The sequence below is a fragment of the Micropterus dolomieu genome, linkage group LG23 (assembly GCF_021292245.1).
Source record: "Micropterus dolomieu isolate WLL.071019.BEF.003 ecotype Adirondacks linkage group LG23, ASM2129224v1, whole genome shotgun sequence".
NCBI classification, from domain to species: Eukaryota; Metazoa; Chordata; class Actinopteri; order Centrarchiformes; family Centrarchidae; genus Micropterus; species Micropterus dolomieu.
Genome location: NC_060172.1, coordinates 26,046,429 through 26,070,051, shown reverse-complemented (window position 1 = coordinate 26,070,051; position 23,623 = coordinate 26,046,429). Strand labels below are relative to the sequence as shown.

Here is a 23,623-nt window from a genome sequence, read left to right as displayed (position 1 = left end):
AAATGTTGACATTTGATGATTTATGTTTATTAATCAAATACATTAACTAACTCCTGTTAGTATTGCTAACTTCCTGTAACAGCAGAGTACATTTAAATATTGTTTTAACTTAAAGTGGCAATCCTTAAGATTTCAGTCCTGGTTGCAGCCAAACAAACTATTGTCATTTTAATAAAGAAGTCAGACAATAATTGGCCTTTTTCCATCGTTGTGTTAGCAACCATGATGTGAATTTATGCTGCACACGGCATGAGTCTGCAAACAGTGAAAGTGAAAGAAGTCGGTTACCTCGCTGAGGAGTTGGAGGTGTGCAGCCTGTCGCCTGCAGCTCTTCATCTAACCGCTCACTGTGGCTGCTCCTTCTTGTTCCATTACTCTCTGCAATATTTCAAACTGATCCACTGTCAAAGAATGTACAAAATGACAGTCGTCTTGTTTCGTAGACACATTTTTGATGAACAGTAGCAATCAGTGTCAAGCTCACTGACAACCACATCGCATTCCCTGTGACTGCTTCATAATAAATGTCAGCTCATGTTTAGCTAGTTAATGCTTTTAATGTGAAGCTGCAGCAGTAGGAAATGTTCGGTTTGCATTAGCAGTAACTTAATACAGCATTTTTTCAAGAATGTCGCCACAGATACCCAGTTCGTAATACTATAAATATAGAAATATTACAATACTTACATCAGTGGCTCAATCATCATTGTTGCCTTATAAGACTTGACTAAACAGACATTTATTTAAATGAAAATCTTCATGATTGCCACTTTAAGCATGTGATCATAGTAAACCAAATCAGAGGTGAAAAACATGTCGTTCCCTCCACAAAAACAAAGTTGACCCTGTGATGTGTTTAATATCCGTTTTCAAAAGACCTAACCTCCATAAAATGTCTGTTAAGACATTTATTTAGGAAAAACAACTCGCTTAAAAATCCTTCGCAGCTCCGACACAACACTCATTCTGGAACATACTTAACTAAGCTTTACATACACACACCACACAGCACTGGCACTCATTGTCCCCCTAAAAAAGTAATCACAGTTTCCAAAATGACAAACTTCTGAAACAACACTCATGACAATTTTAACGTGCAGCTCAGTATCTCATTAATGAATACAGTCCATTTAACCATGAACTTCAAAAAATTCCCCACTCCATTAAAATGTCAATACTACACACCACATACTGGAGTACACAGATAGACAGTAAAAAGAGCCTTGCACAAGTCGTGTCAGCCCAGCAGCCATGTTTGATTATCTAAGCCAGGCTGATGCACTTGTAGGTTGATTTAGTTCCAGTGTTTTAAGTCTCACAGAAAGTCTTTGAAAGACGTTTGAAAAGTTTAGAAGGATACGTCAGACTGAGGGCGTGTGTCAGTCAGAGGAGAATGCAGCATGCACAAGGCACATTATCAAGACCAGTCAGCACTGACGTTCCCTCGATGATGTAGCTCATTCAGGTCCCCGTGAGACACACAAATAGAGCATTAATATTATTAACTATACACTGTGAAATTTTTGATGAAAGCAAGTTAAATTCAAAAAATGGCAGGTGAATTCAGATGGTGCTTCATTTATTTAGTCTTGTTGGAGGTAAAACACAGTATGCCTCAATGAGGAGCAAGTTTTTGTAGATTTTGTAAACAAAATAAATGTACTTGTTTTCAAACAACAAACTACTAAATAATTATTATTATGACCTTGTTAGAACTTTTCACACTTTCACTTCACCAGAATGGGTGCTATTAACGCACTCTTGCTACGCTGACCACTTCTCCTTCGTGGAGTTTGGTCTGTACATATCCAGCTGTGACACACATGTAGACTCAAAGGGGACAGCTCTGCATCTTTTACAGAAATACATTAAAATCTGTAATCACAGATGATATATATTTCTATAATGTTGCATTCTAGAAGAGAAACTCAAAGGTTAACACACGTTTTTAATCACTTAAAATAATAGAAAACATATCAAATAAATAAGAAGACCTCTTACAAAAGCACTTTGCCTTCTAATCTTTTCCAAAAATTTCACGCTTACTACAACCGGGGAAAAAAAAGAATGCGCTTTAACCAAAAATAAAAGTGCCTGCTTCACCTGCTAGTGCAAGCTGCCAAAATAAAATACACATTCTTACACAATGTTAGTTTGTACTCACAAGTCCATGGGATGTTATCTGAAGCATGAGCAAGGGAAAGATGGAGAACAGACGAGGAATGTTGGGGAAAAGCTGTGAGTAGATTTCAGGTTGGACACTACAACAGTCCAACAAGGTGCTCTGGCTGGTGGCAACAGTTCAGAGCGTATCTGTAGCATATGGGAGACATTTAACTTACTCCTCACAGTGTCCAAGCAGAGTTTGTTGGTCCTCTATGTCTTTTGAATGCCCATCACCTCAGTCACTTTAATCAAATCAAAAGCGTGCATCCTACTGTGTATTATACCAGGTAGTTTTAGCTTTAGGTCTTAGCTAACAACACCAAATACTACCAATACTCGTAAGTAACGTGGGCTGCTACCCATGGATGTATTATTAGTATCGGATATCAGACCCAAAGATGATGACTGTTCTGTCCAATAAGAATTGCTCGCCTGGCACATACACCAAAAAAGTTTTTAGCTTCCAGGTTTACTTCCGGGTCATGTGTGTCCCTCTGAATATCTGCAGTAGTCTTTCTTCCTCTAGCCCCGCCAGCAAGTTCCTGCTTGGCCCATGGACTACATTTTGATGAGACAATGACACAACTAACCCAAACCTTTTGGAAAGTTTTACAAATACAAAACCTCCATGGAAATTTACAATATAGTCATAATTGACCTTTGGTGGGATTTTTTTGCTTAACTACCTTAGCCATTGGGAAAAATTGGAAACAAGACTGTATCCAGGTCTTATTATACATCCATGCTGCCACCCATACGTTGTTTTAAAATACACACACGTGTGTGTACCTTCCGCAGATTGCAGAAGTCTTCAACCAGGTGGTATTTCTGTCTGTTAACAGAAGTTATAGGTTTAATAATCACACCAACATCAACTCTGTTCACATAGCTGCTTTGTGTCTGGCTAGCCTGCAGCTCACCCTGTGGTGTTATCTCTACAACTTGGCTTAAGGGGAGACACTACAGGTGGATAGCGTAAACAACAGATATCACCATGAAACTTCCTTAGTTGAATTGTTTAAATATGCAAATGATGCATTATCTACTTAAAAATTATAATTTAAAGCTCTTATTTGCATACATTTCGAGAACAGAAATCTTAACATTAAAAAGCCAGTTCAACATTCTTGTTTTATTTTGTTAACATATTGGAGTCAAAGGTTTATACAGAGGTCATTTTGGATATCTCTTTTAAACACTTTTTGCCAAGTTTAAATGAACCAAATGTTAGAAAACAATCAAGGATTTATATATGAACAAACCGCTCTGTAAAAACCTTAAGAATATAGATAGGAATTAAACTGGTAAGTTTGATGTATGTAAGTGCTACTGAAGAGGAGATTTCTGGCTCATAGTAACACATTTTGTGATAACTTATATAAGTGTGGTAACACTTCATTTAGACAAGACACTACAGGTGACTACTAATAGATATCAAAATGAAACTTCCCCAGTTAATTACTTACATTGAGACAGTCATTTTTTTGTATTACTTTTTTCTGAAATTGTATGTTTAAATATGCAAATTAGACATTATCTAATGCCAACTTTTGGTTGATTTAGGAGAAATCTACAGTTGCAAATAGACGTGTAGTAAAATAAACACCTTAATGTGTATTTTTGGCATTGCCTTTCCATTAGCCTGAAAGAAGACATTAAAGAAGCACAGTTATAGAAGCACAAACACACCCAAACAATGTTTTTGCCTGTGTGTCTCGCCTTAAACTTGGATAAAAACACTGCAAAAGAGTACTTATGTATCTGAAGCACAGTATAATTTCCAGGAGGCTCCATGCAAAACAGACCCAAGAACCACTTTCCAAAGTTTTATGCAAAACAATTTAATTACAGAAAATAAATGTTGTAATCTTGACACCTACTTTAAATTTTGTGCAATTTATATAAACACAAATAAAAGAATAATTTAACCCTGATTTTAAATGTAGGTAGTATGAACTGCAGCAGTGAAGGGTGCACAGTGTATGCAACTGTACATTTATTACAGGCATAATCTGCACTTTCCAAACACAATTGGATAAATTACGATTTGTTTTTCCTTGAAATCTCCATGCATCAAACATTTCAGGAAATAAGAAGTTTTTAAAAAAAAAATTGGATAGATTATCTTTGGAAACTAGGCAATGCATTTGTCTAAATATTTGGCTGCCAGAAGAATATTTTATAATAATTAATATGGATTATATAATTATAAGAAATTTGTTTTCTTTGTCATTTGATTGATATGATTATGATCACCATCCATGGTACAGTAAAATGTCAAGTGGCTCAATGTTTTAGTACAAAGGTGGGTTGTCCCTTGAAATAGTCAAAAGTTGAAGGAAGTAAGAAGCAGTAATAGCCATGAGTCATGTTTTCTTCTTTTCTACCACCCTTCTTTACTTTTTTATGTACTTTTTGAAATTTTTTAAATGAAAGTTGTTGTTGCCAGCACCAACCTCATGTACTGTGATTACCTGATAATTGTAGAGTCAAAGCACCCAGCACTTGTTTGCTATAGTACAGCATATGAGTAAATACAAATGTTTAAAAATTCAAATAGAAAGATTCGTCAGTACCTCTGTGTTAGCAAGTAAGTCTTGACGAAATCAACTTACAATACCCTTACTCCATTAAATTCATGATTATCTGCTAAGAGATTTGTTCCCAAAACAGGATGCAAGTCTTAAACACAGCATTGATTGACTTGTTGGCTTCATTTAGACACCCTGCCTTTTCCACCCTTACAGCTGTAGATCATTCAATATCTGTCAATACTAGCTCCCCTGACTGAACACACAGCCTCCAGACTGTAGTGAAGAGTGTCTTTCCTAATCAGACATACCTACTGCACAAACCGGACAACCTCTGAGTTACAATTAAACAAATTTTCACCAACAAGCTTCAATGTTGGTGAAAATTTGTTTTAATTGTATTTCAGATATTGTCCGGTTTGTGCAGCCACTCACAACTACAAAGTCAGTAGACAGCTGTTGTTTAATGATGTGTGCTGTCATACCTGAAGATGAGCACACTTGCACATGAACACACATACAGTCACAATACAAGCGGCTGTAGTGTATGCATACTACCCACATGTGCACACACATACAGACAAAATAAATTCACCCACCTGTCCTCATTTGCACTTAATTCAAATCAACAGAGGGAACACTGGAAGCCAATCAGATGCTCTTTCTTTCACATCGGGCTATTTGATTTTGCATTTTCAAAACAAACAATTTGCCCAACAATTGCAATGAACATCACTAAGAAGCAGGAATGTTGATTTGGGGTTAGCAGCAGCCAGGAAGCAAGAGACGTGATGGCAACCATTATGTACAGTTTAATTCTGACAGCTGCAAATGGAAAGGAGACAAGCAAATGACTATGAACAGGGGGTGAGGAGTTGGGGGCGGGGTGGTTAGAGTGGTAAACAGTGACATCATGGGCCTGTTTTAGAGTGTTTAAAGAGCCATGAGGCAGTTTAAAGGAAAATAATACTCAGTGAAATCTTTATGCTTCCTCAGTAAATGGAAGAAACTGAATACTATCACATTAACAGCAAGAAAATGTGGAATATGAATGAGATTTGATTGAACTCAAAATATCTGTAGGTTGTTACCTACATCAGCTGTATCCTGTTTTATTGCCACCATTTATTAACTGTTCTACCCTCTAGAGAAAAGCTTCACCACTGCATCTTGACAATAGAACAAGTGCAGTTCTTCGTTCTGTGGTTTGTGGCTTTTTGACAGAGTGAGAAAATGATTTATTGATGATGTATTATGTGTTTCAGATGATGCCAAAAACATACTACATGGATTAATACATCCAATGGTCTCTTCTCTCTGTACAGACACAGACAGAACAGAGGACACACATTATTTAGGCTTGACCTTCCTCTCCATGTAATGTCTGGGGATGTTGCTGTATCTCCATCCTATCTGACGATTTAATTTGCAGCACACAGTCCAAAATCAACTCAGGAATAGCAATTCTAGAGGTTTCATTTTTTGCTCAGTTCTCTAATTTTAGTGCAGATGAGGATTTTCTTTACTTCATGTATTAAGTAAGTGTACATTCTTTGTGCTTTGACTCCACCTACAGTTCCTATAGAGCACCACATATTATATTCTTTGTCTGCTTTCACCCAGCGGGAGGGATGCACGAGTGGTGCAATTTCACTAAAAGTGGTATTTAAAACCACAGAATTTAAATGTAAAAAAAACAAGATAAATTTCTTGAGCGACAATTTTTACTTAGATTTATAGGGGGTTTTAAACATTTTTGTGTAGATATTGCCTCCGTGTGGGCTGTGACACTTGTTTGTCAGCGACACAGAGAGAGAGGGAGAGCCATGAAAATGTGGAAGACATTTTCCATCCCTGACAGAGGGCACTTTCACCCTACTCCCAAAGCTCAACAAACAAAATGACAGCATGCTGACTTCCCTCTCTGTGACAGACCACTGCTGATGACAAGGTGTATTTTGGACTTCTCACTGTGGCCTGCCACTTGCAACAAACTATACCCTAGATGCAGCTGTAGTTGTGTACCATAACAAGAAAAGCTGTAGACTCAAACTATGCTAAGATACTGTGTATCCTACATATATGTTGAACATTTCCTTAAGCTGCCAGAGAATATCATACTTAATCTTACAATTTTTAATTCTGGCAACTGCTTCCCTTGATGTCTAGTAGTAGTAGTTCTCTAGGAGATTTACATTTAAATGTTACACAAGAGGTCATCATACTTTTCTCACTAACAAATACAATAGTTACTTAATGGAAAAGTATGCTGGTTATAGTTTTGACAGCTTGTAACAACAAGTTGTCAAGTTGCAGACAAATTTCCCATTTTAAGGCAGGAAACTGTGCCAGTTATCACAGTTGGAAAACAAAACACCGAGTTGTGGTTACTTCTAAGACAAGCTAGGCAACAGGTTTAATTTAGTAAAAGTTGACTCCAATGTTTCAGTCCAGAAACTTTTTGAAGATGTGGGTCTTCAGTCTGTATTTGAAGATGGTGAGGTATTTTGTTGCCCTGATCTCTACGAGGAGTATGTTGCACAGTTACAGAGCAAGAACAAGGACTAGTGTTTGTGAGGATGTTTAAGAGACTGTGGCTCCAGGCGAGAAGTAGATCCGAGAGAAGTGGCTACTGCACTGAGTTTACTATTGCCTGGAGGTAGAGAGGTGCAAGCCCATGCTTGGCTTTATAAGAAGGTACCACGGATTTGTACCTGATTTTTGTTTGACTAAAGGGTTCCACTGGAGGATACAAAGGGCAGTCACATTATATCTGTTAGAGGGGCTGAGCATCTGCATAGTAAAGCAGGAGGAAATAGCTAATTTGGAGATGACTAATGCATGCACCATTACATGGGCTGCAATTTAGGGCAAGTGTAATACACTTCTGCTGTTGATATGAAGGATGAACCCATGAGCCACAGTTGCCATTTTAACTGAGACTGAGAGATAGTATTAGACATGTATGTCAACACCAGCTTACTTATTGATATGCATACTGAACAATTATTCTGAAGACTTTAAATGAATGGACAGCTAATGAAACTGAAAACTATACTTGTGTACGCTTTAAAAGGAGGCTAGTTATAATTCGTTTTGTGTTTTTTTTTTTTTTTTTTTTTCATTTTAAAGTAGACTTATCTGAAATCTCCTGTGCTATAGCATTGTCAGATAAAAACAGAGAGGAATGCAAGTGATGAAGATGGTTCTGACAGTCCAGGGAACTTCACAGGTCCCAGTCTACTCTGGTTGAGTGTTTTCCTGAGTCCCTCTGAGCTTTCTGGGAAGCTCAAATGTCAGTCTTAGATCTCGGCTCTACCTGCAATGTACACAAAGCCCCATTCAGCTGCTTTTAGAGGTCTGGGCACTTGCTATGTACAGAATGTCTGACTTGACTCAGGTGTTCAAAACTGAAATGGAGTTGGCTGTGGTCAGTGTTGTGCAGAAATTGGACTGCAGTATAAATTGGAGAGGTGTTTCTGCCAGTTTTATGGGACTCAGGGTGGTCTTCACATGTTTTAGAACCCATTCCTCTCCTCAGTTCGTTGTTCCTATTCTTTGTTCTTTTCTCTATTTTACTCGACTCACTTCTTCTCCCACCTCTTTTTTCTTCACCAATGAAAAAAGGAAACTCATGTGACAGACATTTCCAAATTAAGATCATTATCAATTTCCTCCCAACAAGCTCTGTGATCATCAGCAGTGCCTGAAAGGAGACCAGGATTGGCTGTGTGCGATGGTCTTAATCAATCTGGCTCTTAGTGAGCTCAGGTCCATTTGTCCCAGATGCTAATCTGCAGAGCTCAGCTCTGAGGCCAGGGGCGCTTTACATGTATTTGGTGCAAAATAACATGAGCAGGCATGCCAAGGCCATTCTGTTTGGGTTTTTGTTGAAGGCCCAGGGAAAGATGTGACACATTGTAGAGGGCAAAGTGTCCCTTTGCGCCTCCACCATGAAGCGGTGGCTTTCACAGCTGTGGATAGCAGATGCTCTGAGGTTACAGGCACAGGCCTTTAGGGACCACCGCTCTGCCCTCCAGGGGCTGCATACACAGCACACTCTCCAAAGAAAACTTACTGAAGGCTTAATGGGAGTAAGGTATTTTGTCGTCAGTTGTATAAATTCAGTTATGAATAAAGTATGTGTTGTGTCCTTCGTAATCAGTACAGTATTTGCTGCTTTGTTTGCATTATATATATATTGTTTTATGAGGTAAATGCCTCCAAATTGAAAGATTTGAAAAAAAAAAATTCTGTTACAATATTGCATGATTCTTCTTCCAGTTAATTAACATTTCCCTTCCCCCTGTATCTAAATGAAATTCGATGTTGCCAGCACCACCCTCAGATTTCACTCATAGTGAGTCTTAGATTTCTTTACCACATGTGTTCAACCAAAAGGCTAGGGCTGTCAGCTCTGAGCTTGCTCACGATAGGATAATCTGTGCCGACTGTAGATAACTAAGCTTCCTTTCTTAGTCCCAGCTAGACCAGATCCCACACAGGTTAAAATTTGCATTAAAATCATTTAGTGTGCAAATAAGCGCTGATTTACTACACAGTTGCACATTGTTTTGCCCATGATTCAGTGTTCACATTTCTCCTTCCACTGTAACTTTCCACAATCATTCCCCAACCAATGTTAAAAGTAAATATAAATCAGTAGCTCTGTTGAATTTGTCCGTTACTGGAAAGAACGACAAGAAAAGGGAAAAGCAGGCATGAAATGAAAAGTTTAAAAAAAAACAGAGGCATGAGTATGGGTGAGTAAATGCAAGAAGAAATCATCTGTTAAAATTAATTAGCCAAGCTTCTCTGAACACAAAATGACAAGACATTAAATATGTATTATTTATGAAATGTCTGTGCTCTCTGAAAAGGGTGTCTAGTGCTGTTAATTACTCAGCCATTCATTCAGAAAAGATTATTTCAAATGGAAAGTGAAAGCAAGGCTAGACAGCAAAAGAGCTGTTAGTTTCTTTCACGCTATTTTTAAATGACATTGGTGAAAATGGAAAAGCTAATTATGGTAGCTCTAAGATTCAAAGCTAATTTGAGAAGCAGCATGTCAGGTTTATTGACATCTTCTGTAGAGTGATGTGGTTTGATGGCCACCAAGGAATCTCACTGGCGCCGCGAGGGAAAGGGAGGAACCTTTGTTAATAGATTTTTTTTTATATATATCCCAATTCCCAGTGTTCCCTATTTGTTGACTGTAGAAATAACAGGTACATTTATGTATATTCAAAGAATCGACTTATAGATGAAAAGGCTACATATTTTTGATCAAAATAAAGGCCTTAAACTGATGCATCTGCACACATTAATGATTTTAGCCAACATGTAATAGCATCAAAAAGTGTTACAAATACAGGTTTTGTTGTTGTTTAGTGAAAGTAAATTTAATTAATACATTTTCTGGGTAATAGCAGTTTCCAGCAGCATTTTTAATTCTGCTGGTGAGGTTACTGTTAACATTGTTAACATTTGGAAAACAGATTGTGCCTTTAAAAGTTTGTGTTGTTAATGTTGATGTGTTAGTTAATGTGTTGAGATTCTGCGTGATTTATAATAAGGGTAATCGCAAACTTGGGCACAGAACACTGACAAACTTATGAAAATATTTCTCACATTCTCAAGTCCCAGCAGGCCAGGAAGTATAACGCTATATTTTATCATCAGCGTGATTAGTTTTATTTTCTAACTAGTGAGAAAAGAGCAGCAGTACTTTCAAGGTTTGTGATTCCTCCTTAAAGGCAGTCACCTGGCAAAGTGGGAACAAGAGCAGGGCATTTATCCACTTAAAGAGAGCCACCCCGATGATGTCAGTAACAGATGACTGCAAGACACTCCCCTCGCCATCGCCTGGCAGCCAGCTTTGGTCACAGAGGGCAGAAGGGAAAGAGGGTGGGGACAGGGGAGATAATTACCGGTATAAATGAAGCCCTGCTAACGATTCGCACTGCTGGGTCCCCTGATCTAGTCTCCAAGGCAACCTCAGCACGCTCATTTGTTTTGTAGATGAGTAATTACATCCAATTAGTGGCCACTGGAAAAAAAAGAAGTCCAAGAAAGGCCCATTGTTCTGGATAGATTGTGTGAATATTAATAGTGGGAAGGTCTGAGGCACAGTGATATGATCGGTGATACTAATGCAGCTGTGGGCACACACTGCGCAGTCTCGTCCTGCATAACTGATCAGATCGCCACTGATGAAAATATATGGCTTTGAGAATGTGTGCCTGTATGTTTGTGGGAGTGTCTGAATTGTACTCTTGTCCAGCTGCCTCCAGTCGGGGAGCAAAGCCAGTCTCTTACCTGAGCCTGCCACACCTGCGGACAATGCCGTGGCATGCAGTGTCTGAAAATATTTCAAATTTCATTACCTGGCTAATGTCAACAATCTAGTACAATGTATGCAACATTTTTTATTGTATGTCACCACTTACACATCACCTAGTGCCAGAGATAGGGACTCGAGTTTGAGACTCGGACTCGAGACCGAGTAAAGTCACACACACAGTGACTTCAGACTCGACTTGAGACTCGTCTTCAAAAGACTTCAGACTTGACTCGGACTTGAGGTGCGGGACTCGTGAACAATGTTTATTTTTAGGAAACGTCTGATGAGTAGGCTGTTATTCCACTACCTCCATTATCTATAACCTGCCTACCTAACACATATTATGCGCATGACCACACATGAGAGAGGACAAACAGCGGCAGCTGCTGTGCCATTCATCATAAACTTTGGCTTAAAACTTCGTACAACACAATAACACAATATAAGTTAGTAACCTGTGGTGAGTAAACATGTTTAGCTCAGCATTGGCCATCTAACGTTAGCTTGCTTCTTGCTTTAGCTACAACCTACTGGAGGTTAGGTCCGACTGTCGTTCGTTATGAAAAGATGAATGAGTGTTTATTTGCCAAACTACTGGTAGTCTATTGACGTAACCATTTACGTCCCGCTGGCTGCCATCATGTTAATTTATAACGTTGGCTGCAAACAGGTTACAGGTTTATTGTTGATCATGTAACATTACAATTTTATTTAGTTATAGCGTGACACTGGTTTGAGAGTCTGGGGAATGTGTTGACTTACAGTAGTTTATAAGCTGTCATTAATTGCATTGCACATTACATGGTTGAGCTCTGTAAGTGAAAAACAGGTTACAGTTACAGAATCCCTTATAGCTATGCAGTTTTATAAGCAGCCTGGATTGAACGCAGCAGGTGATATAACATTCATTCTAACCACGAGTGACTTGAGACTTGACTTGGACTCCAGCTCAAAGACTTGAGACTTGACTTGAATGACACTTAATGAGATTTGAACTTTGCGTAAAGCTGGCCAGTCACTGTCGGATTATGAACTTGACAAACTTTTTAATCAGGCTAAATTCATAGTCACAAATTTCCATCTGCTGTGTTGTAGTTTGAGCAGCTCCATAGTCCAATATCAATGCTATCAAAATATCCCTTACCAACTGTAGTTAGCTATACATATAATATATAGTATAGTATTTTACATGTTGTGGTTAAAACTGTTGTCTATCTTCGCTGCAGAACTGACAGACCATTTTGTTTGCATCTTCCAGCCATCTACAGCTTACTTTTTGTCTTTTTGTTCGTAATAGAATTTCACACTTTTTGTAAAACGAGTCGAGTATGTGGTTGTCTTGTTTTCTTAAACTTCATTTGAAAATTGTCAATGGACAAAACCGATCGGGGGTTCCGTGTCTACGCTCAGCGTAAGCGTCCACGTCATGGCCAGCCAATTGATCTGTTCAGTGTGAGCATGAAAGTGGGAGGTTTTGGCTGAGCAGAAAGGCCAATTAAAACCTGTAATGTGAGTTAACACAATATACAAGTTTAAGCAACTCACAGTGTCTGCCCAGCTTAATCTTGTGCAGTTTCTTACAATTAGAACCTGGTCTCCAATGGAAATTACTTCCCCATCCAATTTTGACTGTTTAATAGTTGACATTATTTTGATATAATACCTATAATAGCCTTATTTTAATGTGGGCTTGGTCTAAATAATAATAATTATTATTATGATGATGATTATCTGTCACCAGTCAGAAACATCTTCTCTTTTCATGATTAAAAACCATATATTAACCCCTTCAAAGATGTTGCAACTTCACTTCAAAGATTACATTTGGTCTTTTGTCACAATGTAGTTTATGGTAAATTGTTTTTTATATGAAAGTAGATTTTGCAAATATGTTCACTTGTGAAGCATATAGTGAAAGTTATTAAAATGATCAAATGGAACCTAATGCCTAATTTTTGGATCCCGTCTGTACACTGCTCTGAACTGGTGATATATTTGGGATTGGCTTCTTTATGAATTCCCGATAGCATTGTTTGTGCTATTGTCAAATGTTTTTCCCCCATTATAATTATTCCATTGATCCAGTTTCCCTCATTAGCAAGGCCAATCAATTTTCAGTGACATTTGTCTAAGTGAAGTAAATGGAATGATTGGTTCTTGAGCTTTGTTCAGTGTGTCAGGCATTATGTGACGTACGTGGGAAGCCTGCCGTATTTGGAACCTATAATTTGATGAGTGGGCAGACAAGCCCACAAGTGGTGAGATCAGAGTGCTAAAAAGCATTGGCGGGGAGAAACATGGCTGGTGCTTACATTCCATTTGGCAGAAGTGGACTGTCTCACTCTGAATGGGTAGAGGTGAAGTGGCTTTGAATGGCTATTCGCTCCAGGACCCAAATAAAAAACAAACACACAGCAGGGGAAACCCAGCATGGAAAAGCCGGTGTCACCAATCGCAGTCCCTCCTGAGTAGATTAGCTCTGTTATCAAAGAGGTGTGAGAAGGAGCGGTTTCTTTTAATTGCAGTCTTTATATGAGCAGCTTGTCTCAGATTAAGAGGACAAGCAATAAATGTCAGCACGACTTATTGCTAAAAGACATTTTCTAAACTGTTGATAATCCACCATCTGTGTCAAAGAGAGAATCATTCGAAGAGGCCAATCTGAGACGTGCTTAGAGTACTTAGTGCACTTCAGAATGCCCATCATCAATAAACACTGATGTCTCTGTGTCTCATTCACATAAAAAAAACGTATCATCTGTTGCTATTGGTAAAAAAAAAGAGGCTTTAAATTAATCATTGATTGGTGCACTTTCTGTTTATTTTCATTTAAATGACAAACGCTTCCTTCAGGTATGTCGACGAAGAATTGTCAATTTGAAATGAGAAATGTATTGACCTGTGTTTTAATGATTCTCCAGTTTTATCTCACTCCTTGATGATTGCAAGAAAACAAAGAGGACACCGGTCAATTACGCAAAAGCCAAAATATCAAAGCTTTGGCCTTACTGTGTATTTTGTATTTATTGTTATTGGACCATTTGAATCATGTAAAGGCATTAGATTAATTGAGGAGGTCTTCATTGTTTAGTGTGTATCCATTATTGTACAGCTAATGTATAAGTTACATCTGAGAGTATCAAACACAGACATGAGCCAAAGGGGCCTGGCCACATGGCAGGAGCTGCTGGGGGGGGAGGGCAGGGAGGGCCAATTAAAGCAGACAAAATGCAAGGATGTAACCTAAAAATGGTGTGACACCACCAAGCTATGCTCAATCTGGACATTGACTTTGACAATGAAAAAGTTGATTTCCACAATGTTGGAGTCCCCTCCCCTCCCCTTCCCCACCCTATACTGTATCTCCCAGGCCTCCCCGATTATGGGTTTTACTCTGCGCCCAGTGACCAGAGGGGGGGGCCCTGCTCCTTTGCTGACTATGGCTCCCTGGGGCCCCAAGCGGCTCAGATGCTGCACAGTGAGCATGCCACCTCCGCCTGCAACTCCCCCCTCCAGCACCTACACAGCCCGGATCAATTTAAGAACCCAGGTTTGTATATGCGCATCTATCTCATCCACTTTTTGGACTTTTCATTTTGATTCATGACATTATTCCATGCAGATGATCTAATCTCTTTTTCTTTACATTATATCTTGCTGTTGTTAAGGAAAAAAAAAATCCCTACCCCCCGCCCTTCAGAAAAACTATTTTAAAAAGTCTTGCTGACAAAATAGCATTGCATGTTCTTCCCTCTTTTTTCAATTTTTAATGTAGATTTTATGTTTCTTTGTGAAGTTATGTTCCAGCCCCTGCTTGCACATAAGGGGCCGACACATACAAAATGTAATCCTTCATTTGCATGTGAACAAAATAACTACTGATGATGTCTGAGAGTACACTGGCCTCTCTAACAGAGCTTAAGTTTATGTGAATTTTGAATAGCAAAGGAACAAGTTAAGTGTGGGAGTGAGTGTCATTTGTTTTAGTCGAGCCCTTTAAGTATTTCAAGTGTAAGAATGATTGCTTGTGTTATTTGCGTGTGAAAGTCTAACTAGCAAAGAAATCGGTGGAAATGCTGTACAAATGTTAGACACTTAAAAGGCAACATTTTTGTATAATACAGCCATTACTCTACAACACAAGCACATTTTCATCTTGTGTGCTTTTTCTGATGTTCTTATGTAATCAGAGCTCTCAGATGCCTGGCATGAGAATCCACTGACAAATAAAATGTACTGCACACTGACATTTCAGGATCTGCATGCAATGCATAAAAATAATTATAAATTCATGCTATTTCTTTGAGAACAAATGTCTTCAGAATTAAGTCTTTTTGAATTCTGCAGTGTTTATATGTTTATCTAGTGTGTTTATTCTGATCATATTCTGAGTTATATGCTCATGATAATGTTTGCATTGACATGACGTACCACCAATGTTTATTTCATCCAAAGTAGCTGTAAGTTAAGTAGGTCTAGTTTAGTGGAGTGCCTTCATGTGATGTGGGAGATGTTCCGGTGGCAGTGTTGACCCTAAACACAGTTCCCTGGCTTTAGAGACTCATGTGCCCCTGCTGGGCTTGAATCCTGCCATAGCCTTCAATCTTGTTCCTTCACTGTTGTGTCTCCACCTGCACTTCACAATAATAGCAGCACAAATTGTTAAACAAAAGCGGTTGTTCTCTCACCCTTTTGGACCAATAAAGTAACTGTGGGGCCAACTCTCCCACTATTGGTTAAAGTGTTGGCCAGCTGCCCCAGGCAGATGTTGGCATTTCCTACAGACTGTCTGTATGAACTTTAGCACAGCAAATTCCAAAAAACGCAGCTAGGTTGCATAGAAACAACTACGCAGATGTGATTTTCTGGAGCTCAGAAGGGTTTCTGCTGTTGTACAATCTTTGTTGTAACACCTGTATAAGTGTGGGAGCACTGCAGACATAGTTCACCATACTCCTTACTTCCTATAGATCTGTTCAGCAGCGTGAAGTGATTTATTCCATACAAAGCTGCGTAGCTGGGGGGGGTTAGGGTTAGGGAACCATTGTCTTTTTTGATTTTGAGGCCTGGTTATAGCATGTTAATGTATTGTACAGGAAGGGATTTGTGTCACAAGTCAAATGCAGCAGCTACTGTAAGTCACTCTGTTGCCCTCTGTTGATGCGTGGTTGATTTTTGTTTGACTTTTGCTTGGTTAGCACAGGTTTTTTCTCACCCATGGGGACACATTCAATTCCTGAGTGAGTCAACATACCCTGATTACATTGTAATACAATTTATGTGCTGAAATAGGTTTTGCAGCCAACCTTGACCCTAATGATACAAAAATCAGACATCATATTATACTAAGTAGAATCACAATGGTACTGTTTATTTGGATGTTTGTTTAAAGTAGATAAAAGCAAACATTTGTAGTTTTCAGGAAGTATAATAGATTTTTGTGTACATTATGTGCCGTATGACCAGCTGCAGGTCATTGATTACCCATATTTCATTTATCATGACATTACTGTTTAAATTCTATAGTGAGCAGTCCTGCTTCTCACAAATTGCTCAGTCCACAGAGTAAGTCCTAGCCTGAAAGGGAGAATACGATAGTTTCTATGTGCAGTTTGATGACCAATCTCATTGATAAATGCTTTTCTTGTGCACAGTGCCTACACATGTACTTTAGTTCTATATTTAAGTGAATTAAAATTAAGCAAATTTAACTTGGAAGTCACAGACAGGCAATATAGTATGGAATCCCTGAGCGGCCATCCATTCAAATATGTTTCTTACTCCGTTTTCCTGTGATAACGGGATCATTATCTCGATATCTCGAGATAACGAAAGTTGTTTTCCCGTGAAAACGGGATCATTTTGTCATGATCTCAAGATAACAAAACGGTAGTTTATCGCAAGGGTTGGCAGCAGCGTTTCTTAATGATAATTTCAAATTGGTGTGCAGTGTCACGGGTTAGCTCAGTTGGTACACTAAAGGGCTCACAGTCAAAGGGTTGCGTGTTAGATCCCCGCTTAGGACTAATTTTTGTTTCTTTTTTATTATCCTCTTCAACAAAGTTCCTATGAGTAGACTCTTTGACATGCTCACAATAAAGCAGCCACATCCATCAACCAATGGACTTTTCATTTCTCTATTATTCCCAGGCAGAGGAAATTCCTGCGCTTCTCATTCAGGGAAATCCATTTAACATTTCCCAGCTATTTCAAAGTTTCCAAAATAGCCGGGAAATGTGTGAATGGATTTCCCTGAATCTCTTCATAACAACTTTGTTGGGTGGTATAAAACACACAAAAGAAGGAAAATAAAATCGTTGATAGCAGGACTTAAACTCTCAGTTGTTGGTTTGCAAGTCCTGTGCTCTATCAACTGAGCTAACAAGTAACACTGCTGGCCACTCAACCTGTCAACCACTGTGTTCAGCTACGGTTATCATGAGATCACGAGAAAATTTGTTATCTCGAGATAATTATCCCGTTACAAAATATTTGAATGGATGGCCACTTAGGGCTTCCGTAGTATAGCACACAGTGTTCTGTATAGTTTAGACATTCATTAATTCAGGTCTTCCCATTTTTACTAAGTAAGTTAAGTACTTCACACACAGAAGTCATCCTTAGCATTCCAAGTGATTTTCTCATGTCTTTTTTTCTTTTGTACTATCAGTCAAATGTATGTGCCACAAGTACCAAAAACTGAAGCATGAGAAAGAGTTAGCACTTTCATTCCATAAACAAATCCTAATGAAAAGTAACTTTATAGTCTGTCTTACACTGGACCCTATTCTGAATCTGACCCACATAGCACTTTTTTTGGGATTGTTTTGCTCCCAAAGCTAAATACAGAACCACTGCAGCACCCACATTTAAATGAAAAAATGAGCTTCACAGGGGGAGGGTTGAGCTACACTCTAATAAAAATCAGCAGTCATAGAAAATGAGGATTGCCATTTCAACTGAAAAAAATCCTTAATTATATAATAAGCCAGCCTACTGGGGGCTGTGCAGGCAAGATAAGAGCACTAGCTGCTCACTTTAAAAGTCCTCGCAGTTAAACAGCAGAGTCAACTCCACTCGATGTGTGTTTAGTGAGATGGCTTCATTTTCCTAGAGTGCTATACACGGATATCTAAAGTATGTTTTCAGGTGCTTCTAATGGACCAAACCTGTCTAACATAGCTTTGATAGTGATATGTTAAACATGGTGACAGCGATACAGTTTGTATACTCTGCGTGCGTGCGTGCGTGCGTGCGTGCGTGCGTGCATGTTTGTGTGCGTGTGTACTGCAGTTACACTCTGTATTTCTTCGCATGTACAACAAAGACTTCCTCTTAGGCATCATAGGGTTCATGAGCTCATTTTCTGTGGCCGGAAGATTTTTCATCTTAATGCAGTTGTACAGTTGTTGTTTTTTTCACAGTCTGTCTTTGAATAAGGGTGAGACAGAGAGTTATGTGAAGCTGACAGCAGAGGAGATTGCTGTTAAGAGATCAGTGCATTTTTCTTTCTCCCCGACTGCTTTTTCCCTGTATTGGCAGTGTTATTGGCCTTTAGTAGGCATCTGGATTTCCAAAAGACATTTTATTAGTCTGAGATGCTCTTACTCACAGGGCAAAGGTGGTAAGTCATGTACAGTATTTCTTTTTTATCTCCCCTCAGTTTGGACCTGCAGGTGAACTTGGGTCAAGCTTTTATATTTCCCCCATATGCCTCCTTCTCTTGTCTCACATACCTATTTTGTTTTATGCCTGAAGTTACGCAAGCAGACTGAAAAGCTGAAACACATAGCTGAAAGTATAGAGAATGTCTTTTTAGGTTCTTGTTGGTATCTATGAATCATTCGATTGTCTGGGTTCAAAGTGCTTAAGTGAAGTCTGAAATCCTTATTATGGTAATCCTGTGTTACTCTTCTTATTCAACAGCCAATGTTGTTTTACCAAGTACTCCTTCACATTATGCATGGCAACATTTACACTGCAACCTTACTAGTTTATTAGCATGGTGGAAGTATTTCTAGCAGTGTGCTTGTTTTGTGTTGTGCATGATTATACAAATTGAATGTTTCTCCTATGCATAATACACACAGCATGTAGATTACATTTAGAATATCATACTGGATTCACCCTTACTTTTGGTTATTTAAAATCATGTAAAACGTAAATCCTGCTCCATTCTGTCAGTTGATATCAAATGAAATTGAATATGTACTTTTACAAGCAGTAGTTGTATAACCTGTAATATGAACTATAAGCAAGTCCTTTGAGACAAACATATGAATCCAGTAATGTGTTCTTTTGATTCAAATGTGTCCCTTTGAGTCAAAGCAAGTAAGAATTGCACTGATGGTCGTCGGGTGTTTCTGAGCTGCTGTGCTCCCTGCTGTGTTTGTATGCAGGCGCCAACCCATCAAGGCCCGGAGGTTTCCCTGGTGCTAACAGTCCAGGGCCTGTGGCTGACCTGTACGGACCCAGCAGTCAGGATTCGGCTGTGGGCAACTACATCAGTGCTGCTAGCCCTCAGCCTGGCTCTGGGTTTGGCCCCAGCATCACAGTGAGTACTCAAAAGCAGAATGTTTGTCTGTTGAGTCTGACGGCACCTTGAGCTTAGTTGCCTCTTCTTTGTCAGAATACTGCTGAGCTCACACTTAACCCACTACTGCACATGCAATGCGCTCTCACTTAGCAATACATACTACTCTACACTGTATATATCAAATTTATAGTGTATACACAATATTCATATTATACCTCCAGCTGTTCATTCTGTATATAATTTCTTACTATTAGCATTACTTGTACTTACACCTGCACTACATATGTTATACTTATACCTGCACTTACTGTAACCGCTGCACATGTTCATACTGTTTACTTATATTTACCTCTATACATATGTACATACTCTGCACTTAACTGCTTTTTGCACTTCTGGTTAAATGCTAAACTGCATTTTGTTGTCTCAGTATTTGTACTCTGTGTGCGATGACAAATGTAATCTAATCTAATACCACCACTCAAATAAGACACTAAGCCAATGCACACTGTGTATGATTGTGATGTTCTGTATCTATTCAACACTAGAATTTCCACCACAAAGCGTAGAGCTTACTAATTACAGGATGTTGTACTGTTCACCTGATCAAAACAACCAACACCTCTCTCTTAGCAAACATCCTAACCTTTCAGTTCAGTTTATGAGTTTGATTATTTCTTTGTTCTCAGTTGTCATTGAGGTCAGAGGTCCCATCAGCATTTTGTACATCAGGGTAAACCCCTTCTTAGATCTGAAAGTTATCTATGTCAAATGCAAATGTTTATTCCCCTTAGCTGTTGCACAAATCACCTCACCTCAGACTCCGTGTCACCTTCCCAGAACAAATTCTCCTTTATTTTTAGAAACCCATCTGTCCCAGAACGTCAGTTTGCTCCGTCACTAGGACAATGCTTCCAAGCAGGTTTTGTCTCTCCCAGCGTCCTTGTCCAGGTGTAGTTGCTCAGCCAGGTGCTGTTGCCGTTTCTTATTGCTGGTCAGTTAGCTGCCGGTTGCCATGTCAACTCATAAGTGTCTAGACTAGAGTAAGACTAGCAGAGGTGAACGTAAAAAAGTGGCGCTCTCAATCTGACTACATCTACTGCCTCTGGATGTGCTCAGTCTGTCTGTGCCTGTGTGTCAGTTGAGGTGATGTGCAGAAACCTGTTAATAATCCTGCCTCTTGATTTCACTGTAATCAAAAAGAAGCCAATACACAAATGCTCAGAAGGCCTCAACCCCAGCGTTATTGACAATGAGGACATACCCTTACAAGACAGTGACGCTTAATTAAAAATTGCGGAATAGAATTCATAAAATAGATTACTCTTATTATAACCTCAAGTGTTGGAGAGATCATCCAGCCAATAAAATCATCTGAGGAGCAACTTCAACCAAGCAGAAACATTTAATAAATGTTTATAACACATTATAATGTAGTTGTACATAGCAATAGGGACATGTTAAGGTGTTTATTAAACAATATTACAGTACAGTATTTGTCAATAATTATGACTTCTCCTATGAAGATGGTTTTTTTTGTTTGTTTGATCCTGTCTCTGTGTCGCCGTCAGTGACTTAGTGGCAGTGACATAGAAAAAATGTTCAGTTCCAAATGTTTGTATTGCTAAAGTATTCAAATTAAACTTAGTTTGCTCAACTAGTAGCCCAGAGATTCTATCTTGTTTAGGGCTTTGTTGTCAACATGGGACAAGGTTCAAACTCCCCCAAAAAAGACTTAATCATCTATTTGTTTACTTTGCTTGTCTTCTTTGGACCTCACTGAATAATTAATCTAAAATGTTACCATCTGAATTTTCTGCCCCCTAGCAAGGTGCGGCAGGGCTAAGCTCTTAGACTCACTGCCAGGCTTGTTGGGGCATGTTTGCACTGTTTTTACATGAGTGAACTGACTGACACAGTATAGGTTATGAAAATAACACCTGCTTTCTGAAAGAAGCTAATTAATGCATGGCTTAACTGAGGTGGAATAACAACAAGCCCATTAGTACAGCAAGCGAGCACTGCAACACTACAGGGTGAAGACACACTTTTCAAACTTTATAGTCCACATCATTAATTTGAATTTCCTACTACAGTAACCAGAGACAGATTAATTTGGGGTGGTATTCTTGTAGTTATTTGTTGTTGTTAAGTTGACTTTAAGGTGTATAATGTATATCATTTTGTCGGCTCGTGGTATTTTACAGCTGTGCTTTTGTAGTAAAGTATGGCTTACTGTGTGTTTTGGAATCACATATTGGTTATGTTTTGTGAGAAATGGTACAGGAGATGTATCACTTGCGCATTACATTAAATCAGTGGGACTAAGTATAACGGCTTAGCAAGGATGAAGGGAGTGTGAGTTTATGTAGCAGTAATGTTGTCGGTATGGGGTAGTGTCACTCGGAGCAAATAGCTCATGAGAAGGCAAAATAGCACATTTTAATTTTAATAAGTATGTGTAATTGATTTATGATATCTAAACAAAAACAGCGCTTAACAGAAAAATACATTTTATTGGCTTTTTGCTTCCTAAGCAAAGCCTCTTTTATTAATTGTTTTAGGTCCACTGGCTATCTGCCATAATCTGTTGGTTTCAGTGAAGGAAGCAAAATATTTGTTATGAAAGACCAGGCTGGCTCATTTTCAAAGCAGAATTAGCAGCACATAGTTTACAGATGGAAATGAGGCGATTTGTTTCCATTATTTTCTATTTGTTGCAACAGCTCGTAACCATAGTTTAGTGAGTTAGTAAGTGAGTTAAAGAATGTAAAAATACGTTTTTCTGTGTGTCAAATACTATAAAGTCTGATAGAAATGTTTGGCTTTTTACCATATTTACCTTAAGCACTGTTTAAAGTGGCTAACTTACAGAAGAGATCATTGAAAATATAAACTGTATTTCCCCAACGTAACCCAAGCCAGGCTTTGTGATTCCCTTACAGAGTTTCAAATTGTGGCTGTGATACTACATACTAAATCACCACTTCAGAATTGCCCAGTGAATCAAACAGAGTGCAATAAAGCAGAGAGGTGACGCAGCAGCCCTGTGACTTTCTGCTCTCGGCGAGATGATCTCTCTATTCAGAACATTAAAATAGGAAATGATTCAGAACTAAAATGTGCTTTATAAATTTTTTATTTTTTTTTTTGCTGAAGATGCTGTTAAACTGAGTACATGTAACATCATCATTATGTCATGACTTCAGAGTCACTGATTTGGCCCGTGGTCTCACGCTCCAGTGATTTTATTAATCCCTTTAGCCAATATCAAAACAGCCACTGTGAAGAAGCAGTAATGAACTTAACTGTTTTTTATGCAAGACAATTAGAGTGCAATTAGCTGATTGAAGTGATAAAGACAGATAATCGCTGTTGAAAGTGCTTCTCTTTTCATTGTTGTATTTGAATTCAGGGATTTCTCCAGACCTGTCAGAAGCAATATTCATAATATCCTGATAACTGAGCTACATAATGATAACGATTCAATACTCTTGATCTTAGTGAGGCGTGTTTATGATCTTATTCTCTGCATGCTTTCAGATAAAATCAGTTGTGTATATTGGTATGAATAGGGATTGTATTATTATTATTATTATTATTATTATTATTATTATTATTATTATTATTATTATCTCCATCACATACTTTTCACTCAGTTTATAATATCCTGAGAACTACAGTATATATGACTCTTTGCTGCTGAACATGAATCAACTGATTTAAAAAGTTCACAATCATGCTCGCTGAAAAAGTTGATATGATACTCACCTTTCTTTTCTTGAAATGCATACTGACAAAAGCACTAACTGTACACTTTTAGGGCCCGTTGATTGCGACAGCTTTTACAAATGGATACCATTGAACAGGTGGCCGGTTGCCATCTCATCAGAGGTATTGCATTTTATTTACTGTGCCTTTCTGTCAGTCTCTCTGTAATATATGTTCATTCACTGTTTTATTCACCTCCCTCAAAATCACAGAGCTGGTAGTAATGTGTGAGTGTGGCGGAAGGTCTGTCTTCAAGCATCAGGAGGCCTCTGTTGA

At 38.6% G+C, this 23,623-nt stretch overlaps 1 protein-coding gene across 12 annotated transcripts in view; it reads left to right on the top strand.

The window, feature by feature from the left end:
• The window catches only part of msi2b (musashi RNA-binding protein 2b), a 256,557-nt gene that overhangs the window by 226,234 nt on the left and 6,700 nt on the right, over positions 1-23,623 (top strand). For 4 of the 12 annotated variants that reach the window (XM_046040314.1, XM_046040311.1, XM_046040310.1 and 1 more), the window contains 2 exons: positions 14,411-14,590; positions 19,440-19,594. In XM_046040314.1, coding sequence (XP_045896270.1) covers positions 14,411-14,590; positions 19,440-19,594 — 335 coding nt within the window. Of the gene's footprint in view, positions 1-14,410; positions 14,591-19,439; positions 19,595-23,399; positions 23,471-23,623 lie in introns of all 12 variants that reach the window. The other 8 variants (XM_046040313.1, XM_046040309.1, XM_046040308.1 and 5 more) reach the window with 3 other exon arrangements.